This window comes from Zingiber officinale, chromosome 1B (genome assembly GCF_018446385.1).
Source record: "Zingiber officinale cultivar Zhangliang chromosome 1B, Zo_v1.1, whole genome shotgun sequence".
Taxonomy (NCBI): domain Eukaryota; kingdom Viridiplantae; phylum Streptophyta; class Magnoliopsida; order Zingiberales; family Zingiberaceae; genus Zingiber; species Zingiber officinale.
Window position 1 is genome coordinate 140,174,525 of NC_055986.1, and position 25,578 is coordinate 140,200,102.

General features: G+C 38.7%; 3 protein-coding genes and 1 long non-coding RNA gene across 8 annotated transcripts; 3 read left to right on the top strand and 1 right to left on the bottom strand.

Annotated features, from left to right (window-relative positions):
• Positions 1-4,072: 4,072 nt before the first annotated feature.
• Positions 4,073-7,687, top strand: LOC121982257 (beta-glucosidase 31-like). Its single transcript, XM_042535244.1, has 14 exons — positions 4,073-4,181; positions 4,257-4,417; positions 5,175-5,238; positions 5,311-5,369; positions 5,449-5,524; positions 5,607-5,678; positions 5,751-5,838; positions 5,915-6,182; positions 6,270-6,385; positions 6,481-6,701; positions 6,805-6,827; positions 6,908-7,022; positions 7,110-7,218; positions 7,374-7,687. Exons 1-14 carry the CDS (start codon positions 4,079-4,081, stop codon positions 7,585-7,587), a joined length of 1,689 nt encoding a protein of 562 aa, XP_042391178.1. The 5' UTR covers positions 4,073-4,078; the 3' UTR covers positions 7,588-7,687.
• LOC121982272 lies at positions 5,527-12,319 on the bottom strand. Of its 5 annotated transcripts, none has more exons than XR_006112054.1 (6): positions 12,168-12,319; positions 12,047-12,099; positions 11,870-11,930; positions 10,032-10,534; positions 9,438-9,890; positions 5,527-6,161 (listed from the first exon to the last, which is right to left on the bottom strand). It is a non-coding gene; the product is annotated as an uncharacterized LOC121982272 (long non-coding RNA). The 5 variants fall into 5 exon arrangements; XR_006112055.1 differs by having other exon boundaries at positions 9,438-9,893; XR_006112061.1 differs by having other exon boundaries at positions 12,017-12,099.
• On the top strand, positions 8,556-11,215 carry LOC121982265 (beta-glucosidase 31-like). Its single transcript, XM_042535256.1, has 13 exons — positions 8,556-8,815; positions 8,900-8,963; positions 9,037-9,095; positions 9,183-9,258; positions 9,341-9,412; positions 9,486-9,573; positions 9,648-9,915; positions 10,003-10,118; positions 10,219-10,439; positions 10,541-10,563; positions 10,655-10,769; positions 10,843-10,964; positions 11,075-11,215. The coding sequence occupies exons 1-12, from the start codon at positions 8,639-8,641 to the stop codon at positions 10,890-10,892; spliced, it is 1,329 nt and encodes a 442-aa protein (XP_042391190.1). The 5' UTR covers positions 8,556-8,638; the 3' UTR covers positions 10,893-10,964; positions 11,075-11,215.
• Positions 12,320-17,966: 5,647 nt separating the features above from the next.
• Positions 17,967-19,091, top strand: LOC122004103 (auxin-induced protein 22D-like). The gene is made up of 4 exons (XM_042559064.1): positions 17,967-18,189; positions 18,272-18,501; positions 18,601-18,694; positions 18,804-19,091. Exons 1-4 carry the CDS (start codon positions 18,038-18,040, stop codon positions 18,877-18,879), a joined length of 552 nt encoding a protein of 183 aa, XP_042414998.1. The 5' UTR covers positions 17,967-18,037; the 3' UTR covers positions 18,880-19,091.
• The last annotated feature ends 6,487 nt before the right edge of the window (positions 19,092-25,578 follow it).

Consider the following 25,578-nt stretch of genomic DNA (forward strand, 5'->3'; position numbering starts at 1 on the left):
CATGGTGGGATATTGGTTTTGAAAAAGGTCTTCAAAATGATTTTGGAAAACCTTGGTGAAGGCTATCTTTTGATAGTAATCACCATTGAATAGTTAGACACAAACTTGAAGAAAACAATAAAGTTTTTGCAAGTTTTCAAGTTTGTGTCAATCTTTGAAAAGATGATGTATTTTCATAGAAAACTAATTTTCCTTGATAATATATGCCCTAAACAATGTCTACACGAAATTTCATAATTTTTGGATTTTTGTAGAATTTTCTAGGGGTTTCTGAAGTTGACTGAAATGGAATTTCAGCAACTATCGATCCATGGATCGATTGGAGTGCCTGAATCGATCCATGGATCGATTCAGAAGGCAAATCTCGCGAGCAGTAGCTCGCTGGATCGATCATCCGATCGATCCAGGTAGTCTGAATCGATCAGTGGATCGATTCAGAAAGGTTCAATCGATTGGAACCCAACTCCAATCGATCCAAGTTGCTGACTTTGGCTGGGAAAGCCTGATTTCAGCACTTTGAACCTATTTTAGTCTAGGTAACCATTCCAAACCCATAAAATACATTTGTATACATAAAAAGGGTGTTTTCGTGTTGAAAACAACGATGGAATGGTAAAGGAAGACTTCATTGAAGTTTAGGTTGAGGTTTGTTTCAAATTTTGAACATTTGAACCTCAAAACTTCTAAATCTAGGTTTCCTAAAGGTTTAGGGATTCCAAGTCATTGTTGGTGCAATGACAGAAGTTACCACCATGTCTTTAGGGGGAGGGACTCTTTAAAGACATGAAAATTATTTTTCATGAACCTTGGAAGGTGGTTAACCTTCTGTTGTGAACTTGCTCAAGGTTGAGCATTTAAACTTGAAATGGGGATAAATGGGGAGTGGATATCCTCATCATTTCAAGTGGCAACTCAAGAGGTTGAAAATGCTCAAGGTTGGGTATTTGTCAACATTGAGGGAGAAGTTAAGGATAATGAAGGGTATGGGACCTTCAATATTGAGTTGATCACAATGAGTGAAATTGTGACCACGATGAGCAACTCTTCAGGGGGAGAGTCTTCAACAAATGGAATTGTTGAAGTGTGCCCAAAATTGGAGCATGGGTTGATGTGGTTTATTCGTAGGAGGTTGATGTGTGCCAATAGGGGGAGAATGAAAGGAAGTAAGTTAGGTTTTCATTACCTAGAGGGAGTTTGCCCTCTTAGGGGGAGAATGAAAAGCTTAATTTATGGGTTCATTACCTAGTGGCATGAAGAAGGAGGCTATAGGATTAGCCTAACTTACATGTGGGAGTGTAAGTGTTATTGTGGTATTGTCAAACATCAAAAAGGGGGAGATTGTTGGTGCAATATCCCTCAGGTCAAGGGTGACCTGGTTAACCAAGCTGAGTCTTGGTTAGGGTTTAGATGTTTGACAATAAGATATTGATCGAAGAAGAGTCAAGTAGGTCAAGGTTGACCGGATACTTGACTGGGAAGTCCTAACTGGCATGTTAGGCAGAAGGAAGTCCTAGTGAGTGAAGCTAGGCAGAAGGAAATCCTGGTGAGTGAAGCTAGGTGAAAGTCCTGGTGAGTGAAGCCAGGCAAGGAAGGAAATCCAGATGGATCAAGGATGATCGGACATCTGGTGTTGGGAAGTCCAAGTAGGTCAAAGGGATTGACTGGATACTTGGCAAGGAAGGAAGTCCAGATGGGTCAAGGTTGACCAGACATCTGGTGGAAGTCCAAGTAGGTCAATGGAGTGACCGGATACTTGGCACGACGAGTAAAAGTCCAAGTAGGTCAATGGAGTGACCGGATACTTGGCACGACGAGTAAAAGTCCAAGTGGGTCAAAGGGATTGACCGGACACTGGTGGGGAGTCCTGGCAGGTCAAGGGAGTGACCGGATGCGAGGCATGATGTACCAACAGGCAAGGTTGACCGGATGTTGGTTAGGAGGTTTGGGACTTGGTTTGGGCAAAACCCAAGCTCTGGATCCGTGCGATTCAGATGTGGATCGATCGGTGGATCGATCCGGATTCTTCTGGAAACTCGGATCGATCCGTGGATCGATCCAGGTCGCTACCGATCGATGGGCGGCTGCTTCGCGCGATAAGCGCCGGATCGATCCGTGGATCGATCCAGCGCTTAGCAAGCGCCGGATCGATCCGTGGATCGATCCAGCCTCCCGATCGATTCGGAACATTTGAATCGATCGGGATCCACCGTTGCGTCGGTTAAAGCCGCAGCGAGCGTGGTCTTCGGCATCTCTTCACGAGCTCTTCTCAGATTCATTCCAGCTCCTCCACAGCTCTCTACAAGCACGTGATCGCCAGTTCTTGAAGGTTCTTGGAGGCTTTCCAAGTCAAGAGGCGGATCTATTGCAAGAGGAAGAAGTTAGGGTTAGGGTTTTTACTGCACATCTTGTAAGCTTTTGCTTAACTTGTATTTCCCTTTCTTCTTCTTGTATTGAGAGTGTTGTAGGGCTTCTCCGCCTTTGGTAGTTACCACAAAGGAGTGTTATTCATAGTGGAGGGTGTGTGCGTTGGTGTGGATCCTTGGATTAGTCACCTCTTGTGAGGTGGATACCAAGTAAAATCCTAGTGTTAGCGTTTTGTGTTTGTTTCTGTATTTTCCGCTGCACATCCAAGAAGAAACAAGCAACGCCAAGCAACGAAGCGCACCGAGCGAACGCGACAAGCTATTCACCCCCCCCTCTAGCTACTTTTGGTCCTAACAGTTCAAGCGTCTCCTGAATAGATGGAGCTTTTCCCCTCTTTGGGCCCCTTAAGGGTGAGTTTCTGGCCGATGAGGTTTGAGATTGCTCCATTATGTTGCCACCTTCTCCAGGGGCTCGATACAATGCCCGGGGGAATTCACATGGCCGCATCCTCTTGGACCTTCTATTTGAGGCAGAGGGTTCATCCTTAGAAGCCACAAGTGCGCGGTGCGGATAAAAATCTACTGTTTGTTTTAAAGCCACACATATCTTGGCCTCCTTGAATAACTCATATTCCCGGGTTGTCATAGTGATGCTGATTTTACCTGTATCTTCCATTTTCACGTTCCAGAGCAAGTGAATGTGTTCTCACAGACGGTGTCAAATTAGATCTCATCTAGAAGCTAAGTTAGATGGGGTGCAGGTGATGATAGCGAGAACATTGACGAAGAGAGGGATCTAGGGCTTGGTAAAGAGCATCACTGATGGTACCCATAACCCTGCAAATACCACAGACCAAGCATCCGAAAGCGTTAAAGTGAGAACTAGAGAAGAGGTCTCTGGCGCAGATCCTCTAACGCTCGAGTTAGAAGAGAGACCGAGTGGAAAAAGATGAAGAGCAATAAATATATGTGTGTAAGTAAAATTGTTGTCTAGCGCGTCCTTAGCCAATGAGAAGACCTCCATTTTTTTACTGGCTTTTGTAACCTCTACAATCATAAGACATTAGAGAATGCCGCATGTTAATGGGTGGCGGGTGAAAGAAGATATACGACGGACTTCCATTAGGTGGGTGAAGGTTCTGCGATTTGTATGTGGCAGAATATTAGAATATTCCTTGATGAATACATGTTATTTTTTGATAAGTTGTTGCGATTCTTTAACAGTATTGTCCCCCTAGGGGTTCGACCAACTAAAAGGTCAGTCGATGGTAAGACTGGGATGGTGCCCAGTAGAAGTGAGGGAACTAAGTCTTGGGGTTCGATTAACTGAGAGGCTAGCTAGGACTAATACTGGGATGATGCCCAGAAGTAAGGGGATTGAATCCTGAGATTCGACCGGCTAAGAGGTCGACAGAGAGTAAGATTGGAATGATGCCTAGGAGAAATGAGGAGATTAAGCTCTAAGAGTCCGATTAACTAAGAAGCCAATTGGGAACTGAGAATAAAACTGGGATGATGTTCAGGGTAAATGAGGGGACTAAATTATGATAGTCCGATTAGAAATAAGATTGAGATGTTATCTAAGAGAATATATATATATATATATATATATATATATATATATATATATATATATATATATAATATTAAGAAATTAGTATGTTCAACCCGTTCTATCCTTCGACCGGTCTTTTTTTCTAGGATTTCTCTGCTACATGGCTGGTCAGCTGGTGCAATGGCTTTGTGGCAGGTGGTCAGCTGGTGCAATGGCTCTGTGGCAGGTGGCGACAAGTAGAGCAACGTCCAGAGAGCATAGAGGTCCTCCTTGATATTCCCTGGTATGACGGTGGTGTTTAAAGCAGGGGAAGATTAAGCGTTTTCTTTCGTTGCTAGAGAAAAGAGAGATGGAGAGGAGGTGCATCAGGCGGTGTGCTCCGGCGTTGCTTCGGGTGCTATTAATAGTACTAGTAGCACTAGCAGCTCCGGCGAGCGGCATCAGCAGAGACGACTTCCCCTCTGGCTTTATTTTCGGCGCCGGCAGCTCCGCGTACCAGGTGACCATTTGCGATCTCTCTCCCTGTTTTGTTTTACTCCTGCTCTCTTTGTTTTTTATCTTTTTTTACCTGCACTTTGGAGTGTTGAATTGTAGCCGACCTTCCCAGAAAAGTACTGAGGAACTCCTTTACAAGGAGGAAAAGGACACAAGTTTCAGTACAAGGAAATTTTCACTCTACAATCTTTTCCCTTCTTGAAAAAATTAATTTTAAAAAAAAAGAACTTAAAAAGAGAGATCTTCGTTCTAATTTTCATTTTTATTTTGAAACATCATTTACAATTTCAACAAATCAACCAAAAAACAAGCGACAATAGCTAACCAATGCCAAATAAATATTGACAATCAAAAAGCTTTAAATAGGACAAGTCTAAAAGCATGAAAATATATTTTCCTTGTTTAAAAATAGGAGAAAATAAAAGAAATTAAATTGAAGTTTTTGGCTTGCTGATTTTTTACAAGTCAAGTATCTTCAGAAATTTGTTTTCTAAAGTAAATCTTGTAAGAGAAGGCTGAAAGGAGTCGATACCTAAAAATTGCATCTTTTTGTTCATTTTTCTAAATTTTACATTTATTCTACTATGTTTTTGCATACCTGCATTTCACGCTTCCACAATATCAGTTTACCTCACAGACTACCAAAAGTAACAGGTTTTCATGGTGCAATTTCTTTAGTTCTTAATTTGTCTCAAAGTCGAGAGTTCAACTAATTTCTTGAGTTCTCATGGTGTAATATTTTGGGTCTCAATCTCACGAAGGTGGAAGGGGCAGCTGCAGAGGGAGGAAGAACACCCTGCATCTGGGACACATTTGCACACGAAGGTTACTTTTCGTTTAACAAGAAAACACGCTAATTTAATAACTGCAAACTCTAAAATGTCTTCAGAATCTCAGGGAGAACCGAGGACAAAAGAACAGGAGACGTAGCAGCTGATCAATATCACAAGTACAAGGTCGATCCTGAGTTTTTGAGGCAATTATGCAATCTTGTGAACTGTAGGCATATAAAATTTTGGTTTTTCTTGTTGGCAGGAAGATGTGAAGTTGATGCATGACATGGGCCTGGATGCCTACAGATTCTCTATCTCCTGGAGCAGAGTCATTCCTTGTCCGCATTCAACTGGCCATAATTTCTTTTCCTGACCAAATAGTTTAAGCATTACATGAATCTAATTGGTGCCATGTTGCAGATGGTAGAGGGCCAACTAATCCAGAAGGGGTGCATTACTATAATAATTTGATCAACGAGCTCAAGAAATATGGTACAATTAGATTAGTGGCCATACCTAAACAATTTTCAATCACAAATTTACTCAACTATGTTTGTCCTGTAGGAATTGAACCTCATGTCACTCTTCTTCACTTTGACCTCCCCCAATCTTTGGAAGATGAATATTCAGGACTCTTGAGCCCAAAGATTGTGTAAATTTCTACTACATCCCTTTCATTTGCATCTCCTGGAATAGTGTCTAAGAAGATTGTGTCCATTGTGATGCAGAGAGGACTTCACTGCTTATGCTGATGTGTGCTTTAGAGAGTTTGGGGATAGAGTAAAATACTGGATAACTGTCAATGAGCCCAACATCGAACCCATCCTTGGCCATGATCTGGGAATATTTCCACCAAATCACTGCTCTTCCTCCTTGGCCTCTTCCCTTGGCCTCAATTGCAGCAAAGGGAATTCATCTGTTGAGCCATATGTAGCTGGTCATAACCTTTTGCTTTCCCATGCATCAGTTGTCTCCCTGTACAGAAAGAAATATCAGGTTTCAGCATTAGTTTCACTTTTAATTGAATGATCTAAATGTTATTCAGGGGGTTATCTAAAATAGAGTGTTGTTCTTGTGCAAAAGCCAAATCAAGGGGGCTATATTGGAATTACCTTACTAGGTATCTGGTTTGAGCCAGCCACAAGATTACCAGATGATATAGCAGCAGCTAACAGAGCATTGGATTTCCTAGTAGGCTGGTGAGTAAAGTAAACAATACACTGAAATCTTTTTCTTTGTACTGAATGTTGAAATCAAAAAATTGTGAGGCCTACATGGTGTCTCTTGTGCTTAGGTTTGTAAATCCAATAGTGTATGGAAGGTACCCTTCTGTGATGCAACAGCTTGTTGGATCCCGCTTACCATCGTTCAAATCAGAAGAGTCAGCCATGCTAAGAGGATCTTTTGATTTCATTGGACTTAATCACTATTCAGTGGCTTTTCTGCGAGCAGCAACTGATAACCCAGATGATGATTTCCGAGATTGGTACACCGACATGTCAGTCAGTTTCGCATGTAAGTTACTTTCACTGCTCTGATTGACTCTTATTTCACAAACTGGTTATGGTATTAGGCAGTGATTCTATCTTTTCTCCTTGTTTTTTCTATGTTCCTGCAGTTCCCCAAACAAAAGTTACAAAGGTGCCCAAAACTGCACTAAGTCTTAAGTGACATCCTCCTGGAAAACTACATAATCTAACAGGAAGTGGAACTTCCATCAGGTTTTTGTTTCAGAAGATCCTCCTGTAATACCTTCCACACCGTGGGCTATGCAAAGACTGCTCGACTACATGAGAAACAAATATGGAAATCCACCAGTCTTTATCCATGAAAATGGTAATTGTTCAATTCAGGAAGCTGATCACGAAATACAGTATCACTCTCTAGCATTGATTCTCATATATTTATCGTTTGTGATTTCAGGTTATCCGGAGTATAACATAGATCCAGCAACTTGTGGCCATGAGTTCTATGATGAGCACAGAGCAAACTACATTAAAGATTACATAGAAAGCATGCTTCTACCAATAAGGTGCTTCTATTGTTTGTTACTAGACCTCTAGTTCATGCACATACAAAACATAAAGGATTGACTATTAAATTTCTTGGCTGTTGAAAGACTAAACAACAAAGCACCACAAATAAGCTATGGTATCTGACTTCATATTCTCATCGATGATTCTGCAGGAATGGTTCCGATGTCAAGGGTTACTTTGTTTGGTCCTTCATGGATAACTTTGAGCTTTTAACTGGCTACAGAAGTCGCTATGGTCTCATTGGAGTTGACTATAGTGTAGAAAACAGAACAAGGTATCGTAGATATTCTGCAGATTGGTATTCCAAATTTCTTAAACCTAATGGAGGATTTACGGTAAGATATGGAGATGTTAATGTTGAGTAGAAATATCTTACATCTAAACTTAAGCAGTTAAAAAGTAGAATGTCTAAAACTTTCAGCCATGTACAGGCATGCTTCTGTAAGATCCAAACGTGAATATATCTTCGTTGATCTATTTGAATAATAATTTTCGACTGTGCATATCAAATGGCTGCCATTATCCGAAGTAAACACAAACACTGGTTTTGCCTTTTAGTTATGCTACAGCTTTAAGGGGCGAAAAAAAAAAAATCAATGCAGACAAACATGGCTATACTTATTCAAGAATTTACATTATAAATTTTATTTAATTTTATAAATTTACCATTGTCTTTTAAGTTAATAAATCTACTAAACTTATCGAACTTCCTGTCAGAAAATCATAATGGAAACATTTAGAAACATCCTGCTAGACCACTTTGCTTAAGCCTGACAGTGATATCAACCAAAGCAAATCCACCATTTTATTCTCCAAGTTTATTTTGCCGACTACAGGATTATCAAGCCAATCAGTGTTAGTTTTGCGAGCTAGACCGAGATCTGCACACGCCCTCCTATCCGTGAGGAACTAGTTGTTAAGGTGGCTTTCAAATCATTGTCTTTGGCCGACCAAGTCAATCCATCCAAGGCAGTTATCGGGGCAATCCCAAGCTTTGAAATTCAACCTGCGAGGTTTCCTAAAACTATTTGTTGAATAAATGAAAAAGTTAGGTAGGTCCTTCCGTTTGAAAAAATTGTGATGCCAGTCAAGATCCATCTTCACTTCATGATTTATAACGATGGCCGGTAAAAAAATTTCATAGAATCTGACAGTCATTTTAGATTGTAAGAACCGAATAACTGGATTTGGGAGAATAGGCCTAGTAATCCAAAATAGAACCAACACGCACAAAAATGCCAACCAAGGCTCAAGACTCCGCCTCCCAAAATTTCCTCCCTCTCACTTACTTTTTCCTTCGTCCACGGAGTGTGGATTGGTACATTCTGTCGTCCTTTGCTGCACCCTCCACCGCCACACAAAGTGCCATGAGAAAAACACATCCACAGACGTGGTCATCGTCTTGTCGTAGTATGAATGAAGATTTCCGGTGTTGCAACAGAGATGGAGAGGCAATGTAATAGGCGGTGTTCTCCGGTGTTGCTTTGGGCACTATTAATGATACTAGCAGCAGCAGCAGCTCCGGCGAGCAGCAGCAGGAGAGATGACTTTCCCACTAGCTTTGTTTTCGGCGCCGGTAGCTCTGCTTACCAGGTCATTTCTCTCTCTCTCTCTCTCTCTCTCTAATCTTTATCCCCGTCTCTTTCTTTTAAATCTTTATTTGAAGTTCTCATTCAGGTTGAAGGGGCAGCTGCAGAGGGAGGAAGAACACCCAGCATTTGGGACACATATGCACATGAAGGTTAACTTTTTGTTTACCAAGAAATAAACACATAGTTGTTATCTGCAACAACTAAATGTCTTAAGAATCATAGGGAGAACTGCGGACAAGAGAACAGGAGACGTAGCTGCTGATCAGTATCACATGTATAAGGTAAATCCCTAGTTTTGCATACAAAGCTATACCCATCTATGGTGATCTAATGACGGTGTATATAATTTTGGTTTCTTTTGGCGGCAGGAAGATGTAAAGTTGATGCATGAAATGGGCCTGGATGCCTATAGATTCTCCATCTCATGGAGTAGACTCATTCCTGGTTAGTATTCAACTTGCCATAATTTCTTTTCCAGACAAAACAGTTGAAGTTTACATGAGTCTAGTGGGTGCGATGCTTGCAGATGGTAGAGGGCCTGTTAATCCAGAGGCGGTGCAGTACTATAACAATTTGATCAATGAGCTCAAGAAATATGGTACTACTAGAATAACAAATCATACCTTAAGAATTCCACATTCACAATTTCCCCAAACTATACTTGCATGCAGGAATTGAGCCTCATGTCACTCTTCTTCATTTTGACCTTCCCCAAGCCCTGGAAGATGAATATTCAGGAGTGTTGAGCCCAAAAATTGTGTAAACTTTGGCAATTTCCCATTTCATTTGATTCTCTTGTAACCGTGTCTGAGATGGTGTCTATTCGGATGCAGAGAAGACTTCACTTCTTATGCCGATGTGTGCTTCAAAGAGTTTGGGGACAGTGTAAAATACTGGGTCACTATCAATGAGCCAAACGCTTACTCTATCCAAGGCTACGATCTTGCGAACTTTCCACCAAATCATTGCTCTTCTTCCTTGGCCTCCTTATATGGACTCAATTGCACCAAAGGGAATTCATCTGTTGAGCCATATGCGGCTGGTTATAACCTTTTGCTCTCTCATGCATCAGCAGTCTCCTTGTACAGAAAGAAATATCAGGTTTCAGCATGAGTTTCAATTTTGTTGAATGTTATTAATATTATTCAGAATGTTAACTGAACAAGAGTGTTATTTCTCGTACAAAAGCCAAAACAAAGAGGTTATATCGGAATTACCTTATTTGCTCCCTGGTTTGAACCATTCACAACTCTACCGGAGGATATAGCAGCAGCTAACAGAGTTTTGGATTTCTTAATAGGATGGTGAGTAACCAAACAATATACTGGAGATTTCTTCTCTGTGCTCAATCTAGACATACAGAAGTTGTGTGACGTGTACTGAATTCGATGGGCTTTGCGGCAGGTTCATTGATCCTATAGTGTATGGAAGGTTCCCTTTTGTGATGAGGAAGTTTGTTGGATCTCGCTTACCATCCTTCAAACCAGAAGAGTCGGCCATATTGAGAGGATCTTTTGATTTCATTGGATTTAATCACTATCAGGAGTTTTTTGTGCAAGAGGTAACTCGTAATCCAGATGACATCTTGAGAGATTGGTACACTGACATGTCAGCCAGTTTAACATGTAAGTTACTTTCGAAGTTCTGATTGACGATCTTATTTCACAAATTGGTCTTGGTATTAGGCGGTGATTATACCTTAACTATTTTTTTTCTGTTCCTGCAGTTCCACAAACAAATGTTACAAAGGTGCACAAAACTATAATAAATGTCAAGTGATTTATCTTCCTGGAATTTCTTAGAAACTAATTAATCTAACAGGAAATGGAACTTCTATCAGGTATTGGTTTTAAAAGATCCTCCTACAATCCCTTCGACACCATGGGCTATGCAAAGATTGCTCCACTATATCAGAGACAAGTACGGAAATCCACCTGTCTTTATCCATGAAAATGGTAATTGTTTGGTTCACAAAGACGGCCATAAAAACAGCATCACATTCTAGCATTGATTCTAATATATTTACAGTGGGTAATTTCAGGATATCCAGAGTACAACATCGATCCTGCAACTACTGAATATAACTATCATGACGAGCACAGAGCAAACTACATGAAAGATTACATAGAAAGCATGCTTCTTTCCATAAGGTACTTCCAATTTTTTTTTTCCAGAATCCATTTAGTTCTTGTACTTTAGTACTACAAAGGATTGACGTTTAAAATTCTTAGCTGACTCGAAAGTTTTGATGATACTGCAGGAATGGAACGAATGCCAGGGGTTATTTTGCTTGGTCCTTTGTGGATAGCTTTGAGCTTGTTGATGGCTATAGTAGTCGCTATGGTCTCATTGGAGTCAAATTTAGTGTACAAAACAGAACGAGGTATCGTAGATATTCTGGTGACTGGTATTCCAAGTTTCTTAAACCAAATGGATATAGCAGAAGATATAGAGATGTGGATGTAGAGTAGAAAGTATTTTTCCCATGTCAAACTAATAAGAGGTTGATTGCCTATTGACAAAAGACTTCTAGTGAAAGGGCTATAAGGCAATCTTTTATAAGATCCAAAATGAAATTACAATCTTATTGAACTTTTGCATTTTGGAGAAATCTTGTTCATCCATGGTTTTCCAAATGACTATGGAAAATCCTACCCATATGCCAGAGGACTCAGACCAACTGTTTACTCTTATCATGTGATTCCTGAAATGTATCTTAGTGATTTATTTGAACAATAATTCTCAAATATATGTAGAATTTCCTAAATGACTATGCTAAGTGAAAATTGTTCACAAAAATATGCTGAGCTAGTGTATACAGTCTGCCACCATGTTTTATTGAGTGACTATCAATGTCCAGTTGATGATTAAAAAAAGCAAAATTTAGGCTCTTTCATTCAAAATAAATAAGCTTGCTCTATGATATAACATACCAGGCTCTTGCAAAGGAAGGTAAGTCTGCCCGGGCTGCCCTTTTTATGATATAACATACCAAATGGCAAAAAAAGGAAAAACAAGGAACTCAAAGAAACACTATTTCAGAATCTAATCTTACCAGTTAACACCTTCGTCTTGAATCCCAACTTCTGAAACTCACATACAATGCAGACCTTTATCTGAGTGATGAATAACACGGTCACAAAAACATAGATGAAGAATATTTTTCCAATAGAGATGGAGAACAAAACTCTGAGCCAGCCACCGGTTGCGGACTCGGTGACCTCCACCCTACCCTCGATCCGATCAATCATCTTCTTCCGCTTCCCTCGCTTCGTCATCTTGTCCCTGCGACCGCAAGGCGTTAAGAATCCAGAAGCGGCCGCCGACGCGTCTGACGAAGAAGGCGTGCGTACCTCATAGAGTAGAATGAGCAAGTAGTTGCCTTCCGCACCAATCGGGCACCGCATCTCCATTTGAGCGGGGTCACCGGATGGTCGCCGCAGCTGACAAAATTCTAGGTATCACCATTCGGGGCCATTCGGGGAGCGAGAGGCCAGAAGATCCCTGGTCCATAAGAAGACAAGGGGACCAGTCGATCCACCACTTCCCCGCGGGTGGATCAATCGTTTAAGGCGTGGCATCCTTGCACAATGAGTAATAGGGTCGAAGGTCCACGGACACACACTGGATGAATAATGTGGGCCGACTGTGTTAAATTCCGGAGACACCACGCTTTACCCGGGCCAGCATTCACCGCTGATTTACCTCCTCCTAGGATCCCTGTGGGGCCAGGCCTTGGGGGCCGCTGGGCGGCGGGACCCGCCTTTTTGCACAATGTGTAACTGTGGTTAGATTGAGATGATCATCTGGTCATAATTGATTATAATCCTGGTTTCATCGTCTCTAAATTATAATTTAAGTTGGGTGGATGATCAGAGGTCGGCTGATCCAAATTATAATTTGGAGGATGATGAATCCAGAGAGGGATCGTTAATTATGATCGGATCGTGGACCATAACTATAAGTAATTCATCCTCTGATCTATTTTTTTTTTTATGAACAAGGATCTGATTTCACTAACATTTATGAATGCACTCAGTGTTGATAAAATATAATGATTCAAAATTAACTATTGAATGAGTGGATTGATGATGTGGCAATGAGTGGTAGTAGTGGTTACATTTGTGGAGTTAGTGGGGAAGAATAGTTGAGTTAGTGGGGTAGATTGTGGAGTTAGTGGGTTGTCATGAGTTATGTAAGTAGCTTATAAATAGGCTACATGTTTAGTGTGTTGTGTAGAAAAATTTTATTGTGTTTTACTTGTTCATCTTATCCTCTTCTCCTCCTCCCATTTTTATCTAACAATGATATCAGAGCCAAGTTTGACGTGTCCTAGGTTGCTCGCAATGGCAATCAACGAAGTTTCTCAACCCCTCATCCCCATTTTCAAAGGATAGTGCTACGAATTTTGGAGTATCAAAATGAAGACTCTATTTAGATCTCAAGATCTTTGGGATTTAGTAGAGAAAGGTTTTGATGACGAGGATGCCGATGAAGGTCGATTGAAGGAGAACAGAAAGAAAGATTCGGAGGCACTGTTCATTCTTCAACAAGCAGTACATGAGACGATTTTCTCAAGAATTGCAACTGCCTCATTTTCCAAAGAAACATGTGAAATATTGCAGAAAGAATTCCAAGACTCCTCCAAGGTGATAGGTTGATAGCAGTGAAACTCTAGACTCTCATAAGTGAGTTTGAGGCCTTGCTTATGAAGGGTAATGAAATTTTACAAGATTTTTTATCTAGAGTAATTTCGATTATCAGTCAAATGAGATCTTATAGAGAAAAGATCACTGATGCAATTATTGTTTCGAAAGCTTTGCGAAGTTTGACTCCTAAATATGATTACATAGTAACTACGATCGAATAGGCAAAAGATCTTTCAATTTTGTCCTTTGATGAACTAATGGGTTCTTTGCAAGCTCATGAGGCAAGCTGAAATAGATCCGCTGAGAAGGATGAAGAAAAAGCATTTCAAGCTTCTCAAGTAAAGGGGGAGATAGAAAAAAAAAGAAGACTTCGCTGGCAGAGGTCGTGGAAGAGGGGGTTTTCGTGGTAGAGGACGGGGCAAAGGAAGAAACCATTTTTATGGACAAGAGAAATAATTCAACGGAGATAAAAAATGGAATAAAAATTCCATTCAGTGTTATGGCTACAAAAGATTTGGGCATATAAAGGCAAATTGCAGAAATGGCTCACAAGCAAACTATGTGAAAGAACAAAATGAAGAAAGTAAGTTATTTATGGTTCATTCTCAATCTAACGAAGATCAAAATTATATTTGGTTTTCGGATAGTGGATGCTCAAATCACATGACTGGCAATAAGTCATTATTTAAAGAGCTTGATGAATCACAGAAAATGCTAGTAAGACTTGGAGATAATATGCAGATACAAGTCGAAGGCAAAGGCACAATTATCGTAGAGACTAGCAATGGTAAAGTAAAATTGCTTTACAATGTCTATTTTGTTCCTAATTTGACACATAGTTTGTTGAGTGTTGGGCAATTGATGATGGGTGACTATGCTATTATATTTGATAACGGAGTTTGTGTTATTTCTGACAAAGATTCTGGACAACATATTGTTAGCGTGCAAATGACAGAAAATAAGATGTTTCCACTGAAGATCTCTAATATGGGAAACCAAGCTTTTATTGCTAGCGAAGATAATGAATCCAAGATGTGACATTTGAGATATGGGCATCTCAACATCAAAGGCATGCAACTTTTAAATCAGAAAGGTATGGTTTTTGGATTACCTCAAATTAGTTCTCTTGGTTTATTCGAAGGATGCATTTATGGAAAACAAACAAGGAAGTCTTTTCCAAGTGGGCAATCATGGAGAGCTTCAGAATGCCTTGAGCTAATTCATATTGATTTATGTGGTCCTATGAGAACTACATCATTTGGTGGGAGTAAATATTTTTTAATGTTTACTGATGATTTTAGTCGTATGAGTTAGGTATATTTTCTAGCAGACAAGTCAGAGACTTTTGAAAATTTCAGAAAATTCAATGCGCTTGTGGAAAATCAAAATGGTACTTTAATAAAGACTCTTCATACAGATCGAGGAGGTGAGTTCTTATCTAAAGAATTTAGTAAATTTTGTGAAGAACATGGTATTCACAGGGAGTTAACAACGCCTTATACACCGGAGCAAAATGGTGTCGCCGAACGAAAAAATCGAACCGTTGTAGAAATGGCTAGAAGTTTGTTGAATATCAAAGGACTTCCAAATATTTTTTGGGCTGAAGCAATGACCACATCAGTTTACTTGCTGAATATTTCTCCAACAAGGGATGTTTTAAATCAAACACCATATGAAGCATGGCGAGGTAGAAAACTATCGGTAAATCACTTAAGAATTTTTGGTTGTATTACATATGCTTTGATTAACTCTCAATTTCGTTATAAACTTGAGAAGAAATATCTAAAAAATACATATTTGTTGGATATTGCAATCAATCAAAAGCATATCGGTTGTATAATTCTCTTACCGACAAATTAATAATAAGGAGAGATGTAGATTTTGATGAAAATTCAAGGTGGAATTGGAATACACAAGGTGATCACTCAAGTTCACATCCCAATTGAGAACAAAACTCCAACAATAGAAGGTGTTGAATCATCTCCTTTGGGATCATCAGTTCCCTCACCATCAAATTCAAGAAGTAGCAGTTCATCCTCTTTACAAGAATCTTCTGATGAAACACCTCCAACAAAGGTTAGATCTTTGAGAGAAATATATGAGTCAAGTCAATTTGCTCTTTTTGTTATAGATCCTACAACCTTTGAAGAAGCAATAACAAAAGAGGAATTGAGGAATGCAATGAAAGAAGAGTTAATTGCAATCCATAAAAATGAAACATGGGAGATGGTAGATCTACCTGAAGGCAAGAATGTGATTGGTCTCAAGTGGGTGTTTAAAACAAAATATCATGCTGATGGAACCATTCAGAAACACAAAGCTTGACTTGTTGCAAAAGGATATTCGCAACAACAAGGTATTGATTTCGAAGAAACCTTTTCTCCGGTTGCTAGATTTGAAATTGTGAGAATTATCCTAGCATTAGCTGCACAATTGCATTGGTCTGTTTATCAGTTTGATGCTAAATCTGTATTTCTGAATGGCGATTTACAAGAAGAAGTTTATGTAAATCAACCAGAAGGTTTTATAATTGAAGGGAAAGAGACAAAGGTGTAAAAATTGAGAAAGACACGTTATGGGTTAAAACAATCCCCACGGGCATGGTATAGCAAGATTGATGGTTATTTTCGACAAAATGATTTCACGAGAAGTGAAAATGAACCCACTTTTTATGTGAAGAAACAAGGTAGAGATGATTATCTTATTATGTGTCTTTATGTCGATGATATAATTTATATGAGTTCTTCTGATTCTCTATTGACTGATTTTAAATCTAATATGATGAAGAGATTTGAGATGTCAGATATGGGAATATTACATTATTTTCTTGGTCTTGAAGTGAAGCAAGGAGTTGATGGAATTTTTATCTCACAACGAAAATATGCGACAGATCTTCTGAAAAGGTTCAACTTATTTAATTGCAATCCAGCTACTACACCTATGAATATAAATGAGAAATTGTAACTGAAAGATGGTTCAGAAAAAGCTAATGCAAAAAATTTCAGAAGCCTAGTTGGAGATTTAATTTATTTAACTCATACTAGACCAGATATTGCTTTTTCTATTGGCATAATTTCCAAGTTTATGCAAAATCCTACGAAGCATCATCTTGGAGCAACTAAAAGGATTTTAGCTATGTTGTTGGAACGGTGGATTATGGAATTTATTATACTAAAGTTTCAAAATTTGATCTTTACGGGTTCACTGATAGTGATTGGGCAAGTTCAATGGATGATCGAAAGAGCACCATAGCTAGTGTTTTTAACATTGGATCAGGAGTAATTTCATGGAGTTCAAAGAAACAAGCTACTACAGCCTTATCTTCTTCAGAAGCAGAATATGTAGCAGCAACTTCAGCAGCATGTCAAGCAATTTGGGTTAGAAGATTACTTGCAAATCTTCACCAACAACAAAAAGATGCAACTATTATTTTTTGTGATAACAAGGCGACAATTGCAATAACAAAAAATCCGGCTTTCCATGCGAGGACTAAGCATATAGATATTCGTTTACACTTCATTCGAGACTTAGTTGTGAATAATGAAATTATGTTGGAGCACTGGAGCACACATGAACAAGTGGCGGATATCTTGACGAAGTCGCTTCCAAGAGACAAGTTTATTTATTTTAGATCATGTCTTGGCATTTGTAATTTTGAATCAAGGGGGAGTGTTGATAAAATATAATGATTCAAAATTAACTATTGAGTGAATGGATTGATGAGGTGGCAATGAGAGGTAGTAGTGGTTACATTTGTGGAATTAGTAAAGTAGAATAGTTGAGTTAGTGGAGTGAATTGTGGAATTAGTGGGTTGTCATGAGTTATGTAAGTAGCTTATAAATAGGCTACGTGTTTAATGTGTTGGATAGAAAATTTTTTATTATGTTTTACTTATTCATCTTATCCTCTTCTCCTCCTCTCATTTTTATCTAACACTCAGTTGGGTCGGAAGATGGACCGGCCGGTTTGGATCAACTTTGCCGTTATCCAAGCAGATTCGAATCCGTTCGACTGAACAGTTGGTAGACAGTTGGATCAGAAACAGTTAATCCATTTTCGTGCTGTGCGATCCAAGAACGATCCAGCATCTTTGTAAAATATACACCAAAATCAGCCAACGAATCCCTTCACATTTTTAATATGCATTCCACACTAAATTAATGTGAATATGTAACTTATAATGTCCGTCATCCTGCCATCATGATCAAATTAACTTCCCAACCAAGCAATCACTCTGCCTAGTACAATAAAAAATAAATTCAAAGTAAGCATCTTGAGGAGAGATGGAAATCATTAAACAACTTATCATGTCATTCAACAAGGAGACAAGTCTGCTGGCTGACTGGCTCGAGGCATTCATATTTAAAGGCGCTTCACGCGGCCCACCGCCGCCTTGCCGCCCACATGGCCGGCAACCCCCTCCCGCCGGACCCGCTCCCTCCGACACGCTGCCGTTCCCACTTTGATCCTTTGCCCGCTACCTGTTTGCTCAGTTGCCTGAGAGATAACAAACCTTGACTTTATATATACAATTAATCTGATCAGCTCAGTGGATCGCCGACTAGAAACGGAAATGGAGGTTGATCTCGACAACTTCAAGGCAACTGAGCTCACACTTAGTCTCCCCGGCTCCGATGCGCCGAGGAAGCCGTCACAGGTGACCGGCAAGCGATCTCATGAAGAGAGCTGCAACAGTGAGCAGAGTAGTACTGTTCCTCCAGCCAAGTACGTGCAGTATATGCATGATCTGAGTGTAGCAGGATGGCTTATTGAATGTCGACGTAGATTAATTAGATTTTGTATGCAGGGCACAAGCAGTGGGGTGGCCGCCGGTGAGATCTTGCAGGACAAACAGCTTCAGGGCAAGGAAGAACATGGAGATCACAGCAGAGAAGGAGAAGAGCAGTAATGGTGGAATATACGTGAAGGTGAGCATGGATGGAGCTCCTTACTTGAGGAAACTGGATCTCAGGCTGTGTAAGGGTTACAAGGATCTCACCCACGCATTGAACAGCATGTTCGAATGTTTTTCCCCAGGTTAAAGATTCATATGATCTCGACAATTAATTAATTACATGATGAGTGGCTAAAAAGGGGAAAACATTGTTGATTAAAATACGTAATATGTATTTGCAGGTAGCTTGGAAGGGCACGGCGATGAGTGTGGATTCGCGATCACATATGAGGATAAAGATGGGGACTGGATGCTGGCTGGAGATGTACCATGGGAGTAAGTATAATTTATATATATATACACTTGTTAATCTGATTTACGAACACGTTTAAGGGATAATTAATTAATCATATAGTAATCCCTTCCTTGGACTTTTGGGTCGTAGGATGTTCATCTCTTCATGCAAGAAGTTGAGGATAATGAAGGGATTTGAAGCAAGAGGCTTGGCTTCGAGGACATAAACATGCATGAAGATTCAGAAACTGATTTAGTACGTAGTTTTTGGTTTGGATCATCAACAGATCAACAGTTGTGATATTTTGGTTTAGCTTTTTCTTTTCACCCTTCAAAATTACAGCCGAATACAACTCAATATTCCATATACGATCGATCCTCAAGGAGAGGAAATATAAATTTGCCAGTACTGTATTCATCCACTTTGCCATAAGTTTAAACTCTCAAACAAATTAATTTAGTCCTTGTACTGTTTGCTTTAGTACGATTTTAATATAATTTTATCAATCTTTTTTGCTTTTAGAAAAGAAAATTAATTACACAACATGGGTTCACATGAAAGCTCCTTCGACCATTTCTGTAAATTGGTGATGATAAAGAATGCACGATATTGGTCATTATTGCCATGCCATCACATGCATGGTGGGTAACACAGGCCAAGGATCGTTAGTTGAATGCATCTAGCAGTTCCATGCATTTAATAAATATTGGTCGCAATTCAAGTCAAACAGGCATTAGTCGTGGTGCTTGGCGAAACCCTCATTCGAGCTAACTGTCCGTCTAATCCGATAAAATGGTCTGATCGCGAAAAGCAGTCGTTAGGCTTACCGCGGTTAACCGATCTAGATAGCCCCATTGACTGATCGAGCCAAAAAAAGCTAGGTTTGAACAAGGCCGAATGAATTGCCCAAGTGATTGGCAAATCATTCTTGACAAATTATATGAGTTACACAAATCAAATAAAATATATTTTATATACGAATATTTATCACTGCAAAAACCATGTATCCTTATTTACTTTTTTTAATGTTTCATGAAATGAAGATAAAAATAATTAGTGTATTTTTATGGTAGTCAACTCTTCTGGGTTACCTATTAATTTGTTTTATTTTTACTAAATTTATGAGTGTTTGACTAGTCCAATTAATATGTTAGACTTGTTCCACTCACTTAGCATTAGATTAATTGTTAATATATATCACTAATGTTCCATAAATATTTTACAAAATTCACAGAAATGTTTATTTTACAAAAGATAATTATAAACCTTTAAGCATTAGCATGCATTTGGATGAAGGCAGAGTTAAAACCTAAACTATTGTGACGTTACGATAGTTGGTACATGCATGATAAAAAATATGAAAAATGATAAAAGAATCTTAATAAAATACTATCTTTATATGTCTATCTTTATGATAAGAATAAATAGGACTAAATGATATATGAATTTATATGTCTATCTTTATGATTTTTTATATGTATCATTATTTTTAAAATATATATATATATATATATATATATATATATATATATATATATATATATATATATATATATAGGAATGGAGTTATAATATATTTGAGTCAATACAGTTTGTTCCTGGAGTTCAAACTTTCTTTTAGGTTACATTATCAAGATTAAAAATTTTACATGCTCATTAGATATAATATTTGTAGTTAGGATGTTTTAAATTTAAGATTTAAAAAAAAAATTATTTTTTAAAATATAAAAAAAGAATAAATTCAGACGTCTCGACAAAAAAAATTTTTAAAAAAAAATCGAAGTGTTTGAATTAATTTCATGTGGTAAAAAGACGAAATCGCTCACCCCCAGCGCCCCCATCGCATCCGACCCAAGATCATCACGGATTTACACCCCCGATTACCCTGAGTTTCGACCCCGCGACCTCATGTGACAAGCATCCCACTACATACTAACTCGGATGACCTATGAGGTCGTGCTTGAATTAATTCCATTACAAAAAGATGGAATCGTCATCTTAACGACCTTCTAGGTCGGGCTCCACATATATCCTTGAATTAATTCCAGTACCTTGAACAACTTGTTACGATTTTATTCAAAAAAAAATTATTATTTTCAACGTTATTATAGTAACTAAAAATGTAATTATTACAACACGTAAATCAACTTACTATTATATCAAAACATTATTCACTATTTATCAAAAAAAAATTGATGCGGTTATGACCAAAACAACTATAACTTATAGCTACTCTGTAACTGCAATAAAAATGTCAAAGTAATTTTGATTAAATTTAAATAACTTTAATTAATGAATAATTTGTCTAGTAATTTTTATTGAGTTGGAGTAATTTTACTTTATATTGAGATAGGCTATAATAATACTGGAGAACAAGGGTATGTAAGAATATATATATGGAAAATTACATTTTTAGTCCTAATAATTTATATTTTTTCAATTTTAATCATGTTATCTATAAATTCACATTCTTAATACTTGAACTTATATATATATATTTTTCAATTTTAGTTATCTTATTTACAAATTCACTTTCTTAGTACATTAATTTATATTTTTGTTTCTAATTTTGATCTTGTTATTTACAACATTTTTTTTCCAATTTCAATTTTCTTTTGGCTTAGAATTCGAATTGATCATCAATAATTGCTTAGCTGATAGCGGCGATACACGTATGGATAGAGGTGAGCAAAAATTCGGTTAAACCGAATAAACCGATTAAACCGACCGAATTTAAAAATTCAGTTCGGTTTATTCGGAAATTCGGTTTTTTATTTCTAAAAAATCGGTTAATTCGGTTCGGGTTCGGTTTTGATTTTTTTTATTCGGTTAAACCGAATAAACCGAATAGACCGAATTTTTAAACCAAATCGGTTTTTTAGACCATAAATTTTAGACCAAACCAAATTTTTATTAAGCTAAACCAAATTTTTAGAAAAAATCGGTTTATTCGGTTTGTTCGGTTCGGTTTGTTCGGTTTTCTTGGAAATTCGGTTCGGTTCGGTTCGGTTTTTATCGAAGGTTCGGTTCGGTTTATTCGAAACAAATCGGTTCAGTTCGGTTCGGTTAATTCGGTTCGGTTCGATTCGGTTTTAACCGAATACTCACCCCTACGTATGGAACTTGAATGACAATCCACCATTCTTCTCCATCATAAGCAAAAATGCTTAAATTCATTTTTTTCCATATTAGTATTGTTGTTGTAAGCTAGGCAGTTACATATGATCAATTTGAATTCAGGGTAAAAAAAATAATTAAAATTTGAAAAAAAAAAAAAAATACAAGTTACGGAGCTAAAAAAGTGAATGGGTAGATAACATGACTAAAACTAGAAAAAAAAAATGTAAGTTCATATACTAAGAATATTAATTTGTAAATAACATGATAAAAATTGAGGAAAAAAATATAAGTTAATGTACTAAGATAATTTACAAATAACAACACTCGTGATTGAGTGTGATTTCCATTACTTAAGGTGTAAGGACCAAAAGTAGCTAGAGGAGGGGGGGGTGAATAGCTCGTCGCGTGCTCGTTGCTCGGCGTTGCTTGTTTCTTCTAAGATGTGCAGCGGAAAATACAAAGAAACAAATCACACAACGCTAACAAGGTTGGTTTACTTGGTATCCACCTCACAAGAGGTGACTAGTCCAAGGATCCACACCACGCACGCACCCTCCACTATGAAAACACTCCTTTTCGGTAACTACCGAGGGCGGAGAAGCCCTACAAGACTCTCAGTACAAGAAGAAAGGAAAGGGAAACAAAATACAAGCGCAAAGCTTACAATGAGTACAGAAAACCCTAACCCTAGCTTCTCTTCTTGCCTTTGATCCGCCTCTTGACTTGGAAAGCTTCCAAGATCCTTCAAGAACTGGCGATCTGATCTTTGAGAGCGCTGTGGAGGAGTTGGCGAGAGATCTGGAGTGAATCGTTGAAGTTCTACTGAAGAAATCGCACGCCAACAGCTATAAACGACGCCAACGGTCGAATCCCAATCGATTGGATTGCTCCCAATCGATTGGGGAGGCTTTGGATCGATCCACGGATCGATCCAGAGCGCCTCTGTGCTCTGGAAAAACTTCTGGATCGATCCACGGATCGATCCAGCACTTATCGCGCGAAGCAGCAGCGTCCCAATCGATCCACTGATCGATTGGGACCTCTGGATCGATCCACGGATCGATCCAGAGAGGTTCTGTTCGTGAGGACTCACCGGATCGATCCACGGATCGATCCACTGATCGATCCAAACCTGCTGGATCAATCCACGGATCAATCCAAACCTGCTGGATCAATCCACGGATCAATCCAAACCTTGGTTTTTGCCTAAAACCAAGCCCAAAGCCCCCTAAACCAACATCTAGTCAACCATGACTTGTTGGTACATAAGACCTAGCATCCGGTCACCCTTGGCCAGCTAGGACTCTCTCACCAAGTGTCTGGTCAATCCCTTTGACCCACTTGGACTTTTCTCTTCTTGCCAAGTATCCGGTCACTCCCTAAGACCTACTTGGACTTTTCTTCCTCGTACAAGTATCCGTCAATCCTTTGACCTACTTGGACTCTCACTGGATGTCTGGTCAACCTCGACCCATCTGGATTTCTCTTGCCCGGCTTCACTCACCGTGACTTTCCCAATTGCCTAGATTCACTCACTAGGTCTTTCACCGGCTTCACTCACTGTGATTTTTCCCCGCCTAGCTTCACTCACTAGGACTTCCCAATTGCCTAGCTTCACTCACTAGGTCTTTCACCTGGCTTCACTCACCGTGATTTTCCTCCCGCCTAACATCCCAGTTAGGACTTCCCAGTCAAGTATCCGGTCATCCTTGACCTACTTGACTCTTCTTCAATCAATATCTTATTGTCAAACATCTAAACCCAAACCAAGACTCAGCTTGGTCAACCAGGTCAACCTTGACCTGAGGGATGTTGCACCAACAATCTCCCCCTTTTTGATGTTTGACAATACCACAATAACACTTACAATGCCACATGTAAGTTAGGCTAATCCCATAGCCTCATTCTTCATGCCACTAGGTAATGAAAGCATAAGTTAAGCTTTTCATTCTCCCCCTAAGAGGGAAAACTCCCTCTTAGATAATGAAAGCCTAACTTACTCCCTTTCACACGTCCTTTCATTCTCCCCCTATTGGCACACATCAACCTATGCCCCCTCTTTGGGCACACTTCAACAAATCCATTTGTTGAAAACTCTCCCCCTGAAGAGTTGCTCATCATTGGTTACAACTTCACTCGTTGAACCAACATGATAATGAAGGTCCCATACCCTTCATTTATCCTTAACTTCTTCCTCAATGTAGACAAATACCCAACCTTAAGCATTTTCTAACATTTTGAGTTCCCACTTGAAATAATGAGGATATCCACTCCCCATTTCAAGTTCAAGAGCTCGTCCATGAGCATTTTCTTTAAAGAAGGTTAACCACCTTCCAAGGTTCATGAAAAATAATTTTCATGCCTTTAAAGAGTCCCTCCCCCTAAAGACATGGTGGTAACTTCTGTCATTGCACCAACAATGACTTGGAATCCCTAAACCTTTAGGAAACCCAGATTTAGAAGTTTTGAGGTTCAAATGTTCAAAATTTGAAACAAACCTCAACCTAAACTTCAATGAAGTCTTCCTTAATCATTCCATCCTTGTTTTCAATACGAAAACACCCTTTTTATGTATACAAATGTATTTTAAGGGTTTGGAATGGTTACATAGACTAACCATGGTTCAAAGATGCTGAAGTCAGGCTTTCCCAGCCAAAATCAGCAACTTGGATCGATTGGAGTTGGGATCCAATCGATTGAACCAACCGAATCGATCCACTGATCGATTCAGTATGTGTGGATCGATCCACTGATCGATCCAGCGAGCTTCTGCTCGCGAGATTTACCTTCTGAATCGATCCACGGATCGATTCAGGAACTCCAATCGATCCATGGATCGATCGGAGTTCTGATAGTTGCTGAAATTCCATTTCATCAACTTCGAAACCCCTAGAAAATTCTACAAAAATCCAAAAATCATGAAATTTCGTGTAGACATTATTTAGGGCATACTTAATCATGGAAAAATAGTTTTCTATGAAAATACATCATATTTTCAAAGATTGACACAAACTTGAAAACTTGCAAAAACTTTAGTGTTTTCTTCAAGTTTGTGTCTAACTATTCAATGGTGATTACTATCAAAAGACAGCCTTCACCAAGGTTTTCCAAAAACATTTAAAAATATTTTCAAAACCAATATCCCATCATGGTCCTTGGGCATAATGCACATGACTTGTACATTAGCTTTCCCAATGATGGGAAAACACATAACTATGTGTTTTGATGAACTTAAAACTCAAAAGAATGCACTAAATCAACATCTTGAGTTTTGTTCATCATCCTAACATCTCACTTGTATCTAATGTGCACTGAAACACATACAAGTCATCTAATAGGTCTTTGTGAGATGTAAGATTTTGGTTTTGCCCTATTCTAGGGATCATGCATATCTATCTAGGCATTTTGAGAGGTAGACATCCACAAAGGATGTTACTTGTTGATTTACTTGTTAAACAAATGTCACTTGTTTATTCCACTTGTTGTAAACAAATGTCACTTGTTTAACTAATGCCATATGTCCTTAATTTTTAAGGAAATAAACATAATGCATGATAATGTTATGGCATACATCAAAATAAAATAGCTTTCAAAAGAAAGATTCCTATAACTACATGATGTATGTATGGCATGACATGGTATTTTTGTATTTTTCATGATAAGTCATGAATGCAAAATACACATAAGATAAAATATGATGTCATGGCATATTATGAGCAAACAATCATGGCAAGGTTTAGCATAAATAAGATATACCTAGATTACCTATCTAAGTATCGTTAATCTTAGCTAATCCTAAAACTTA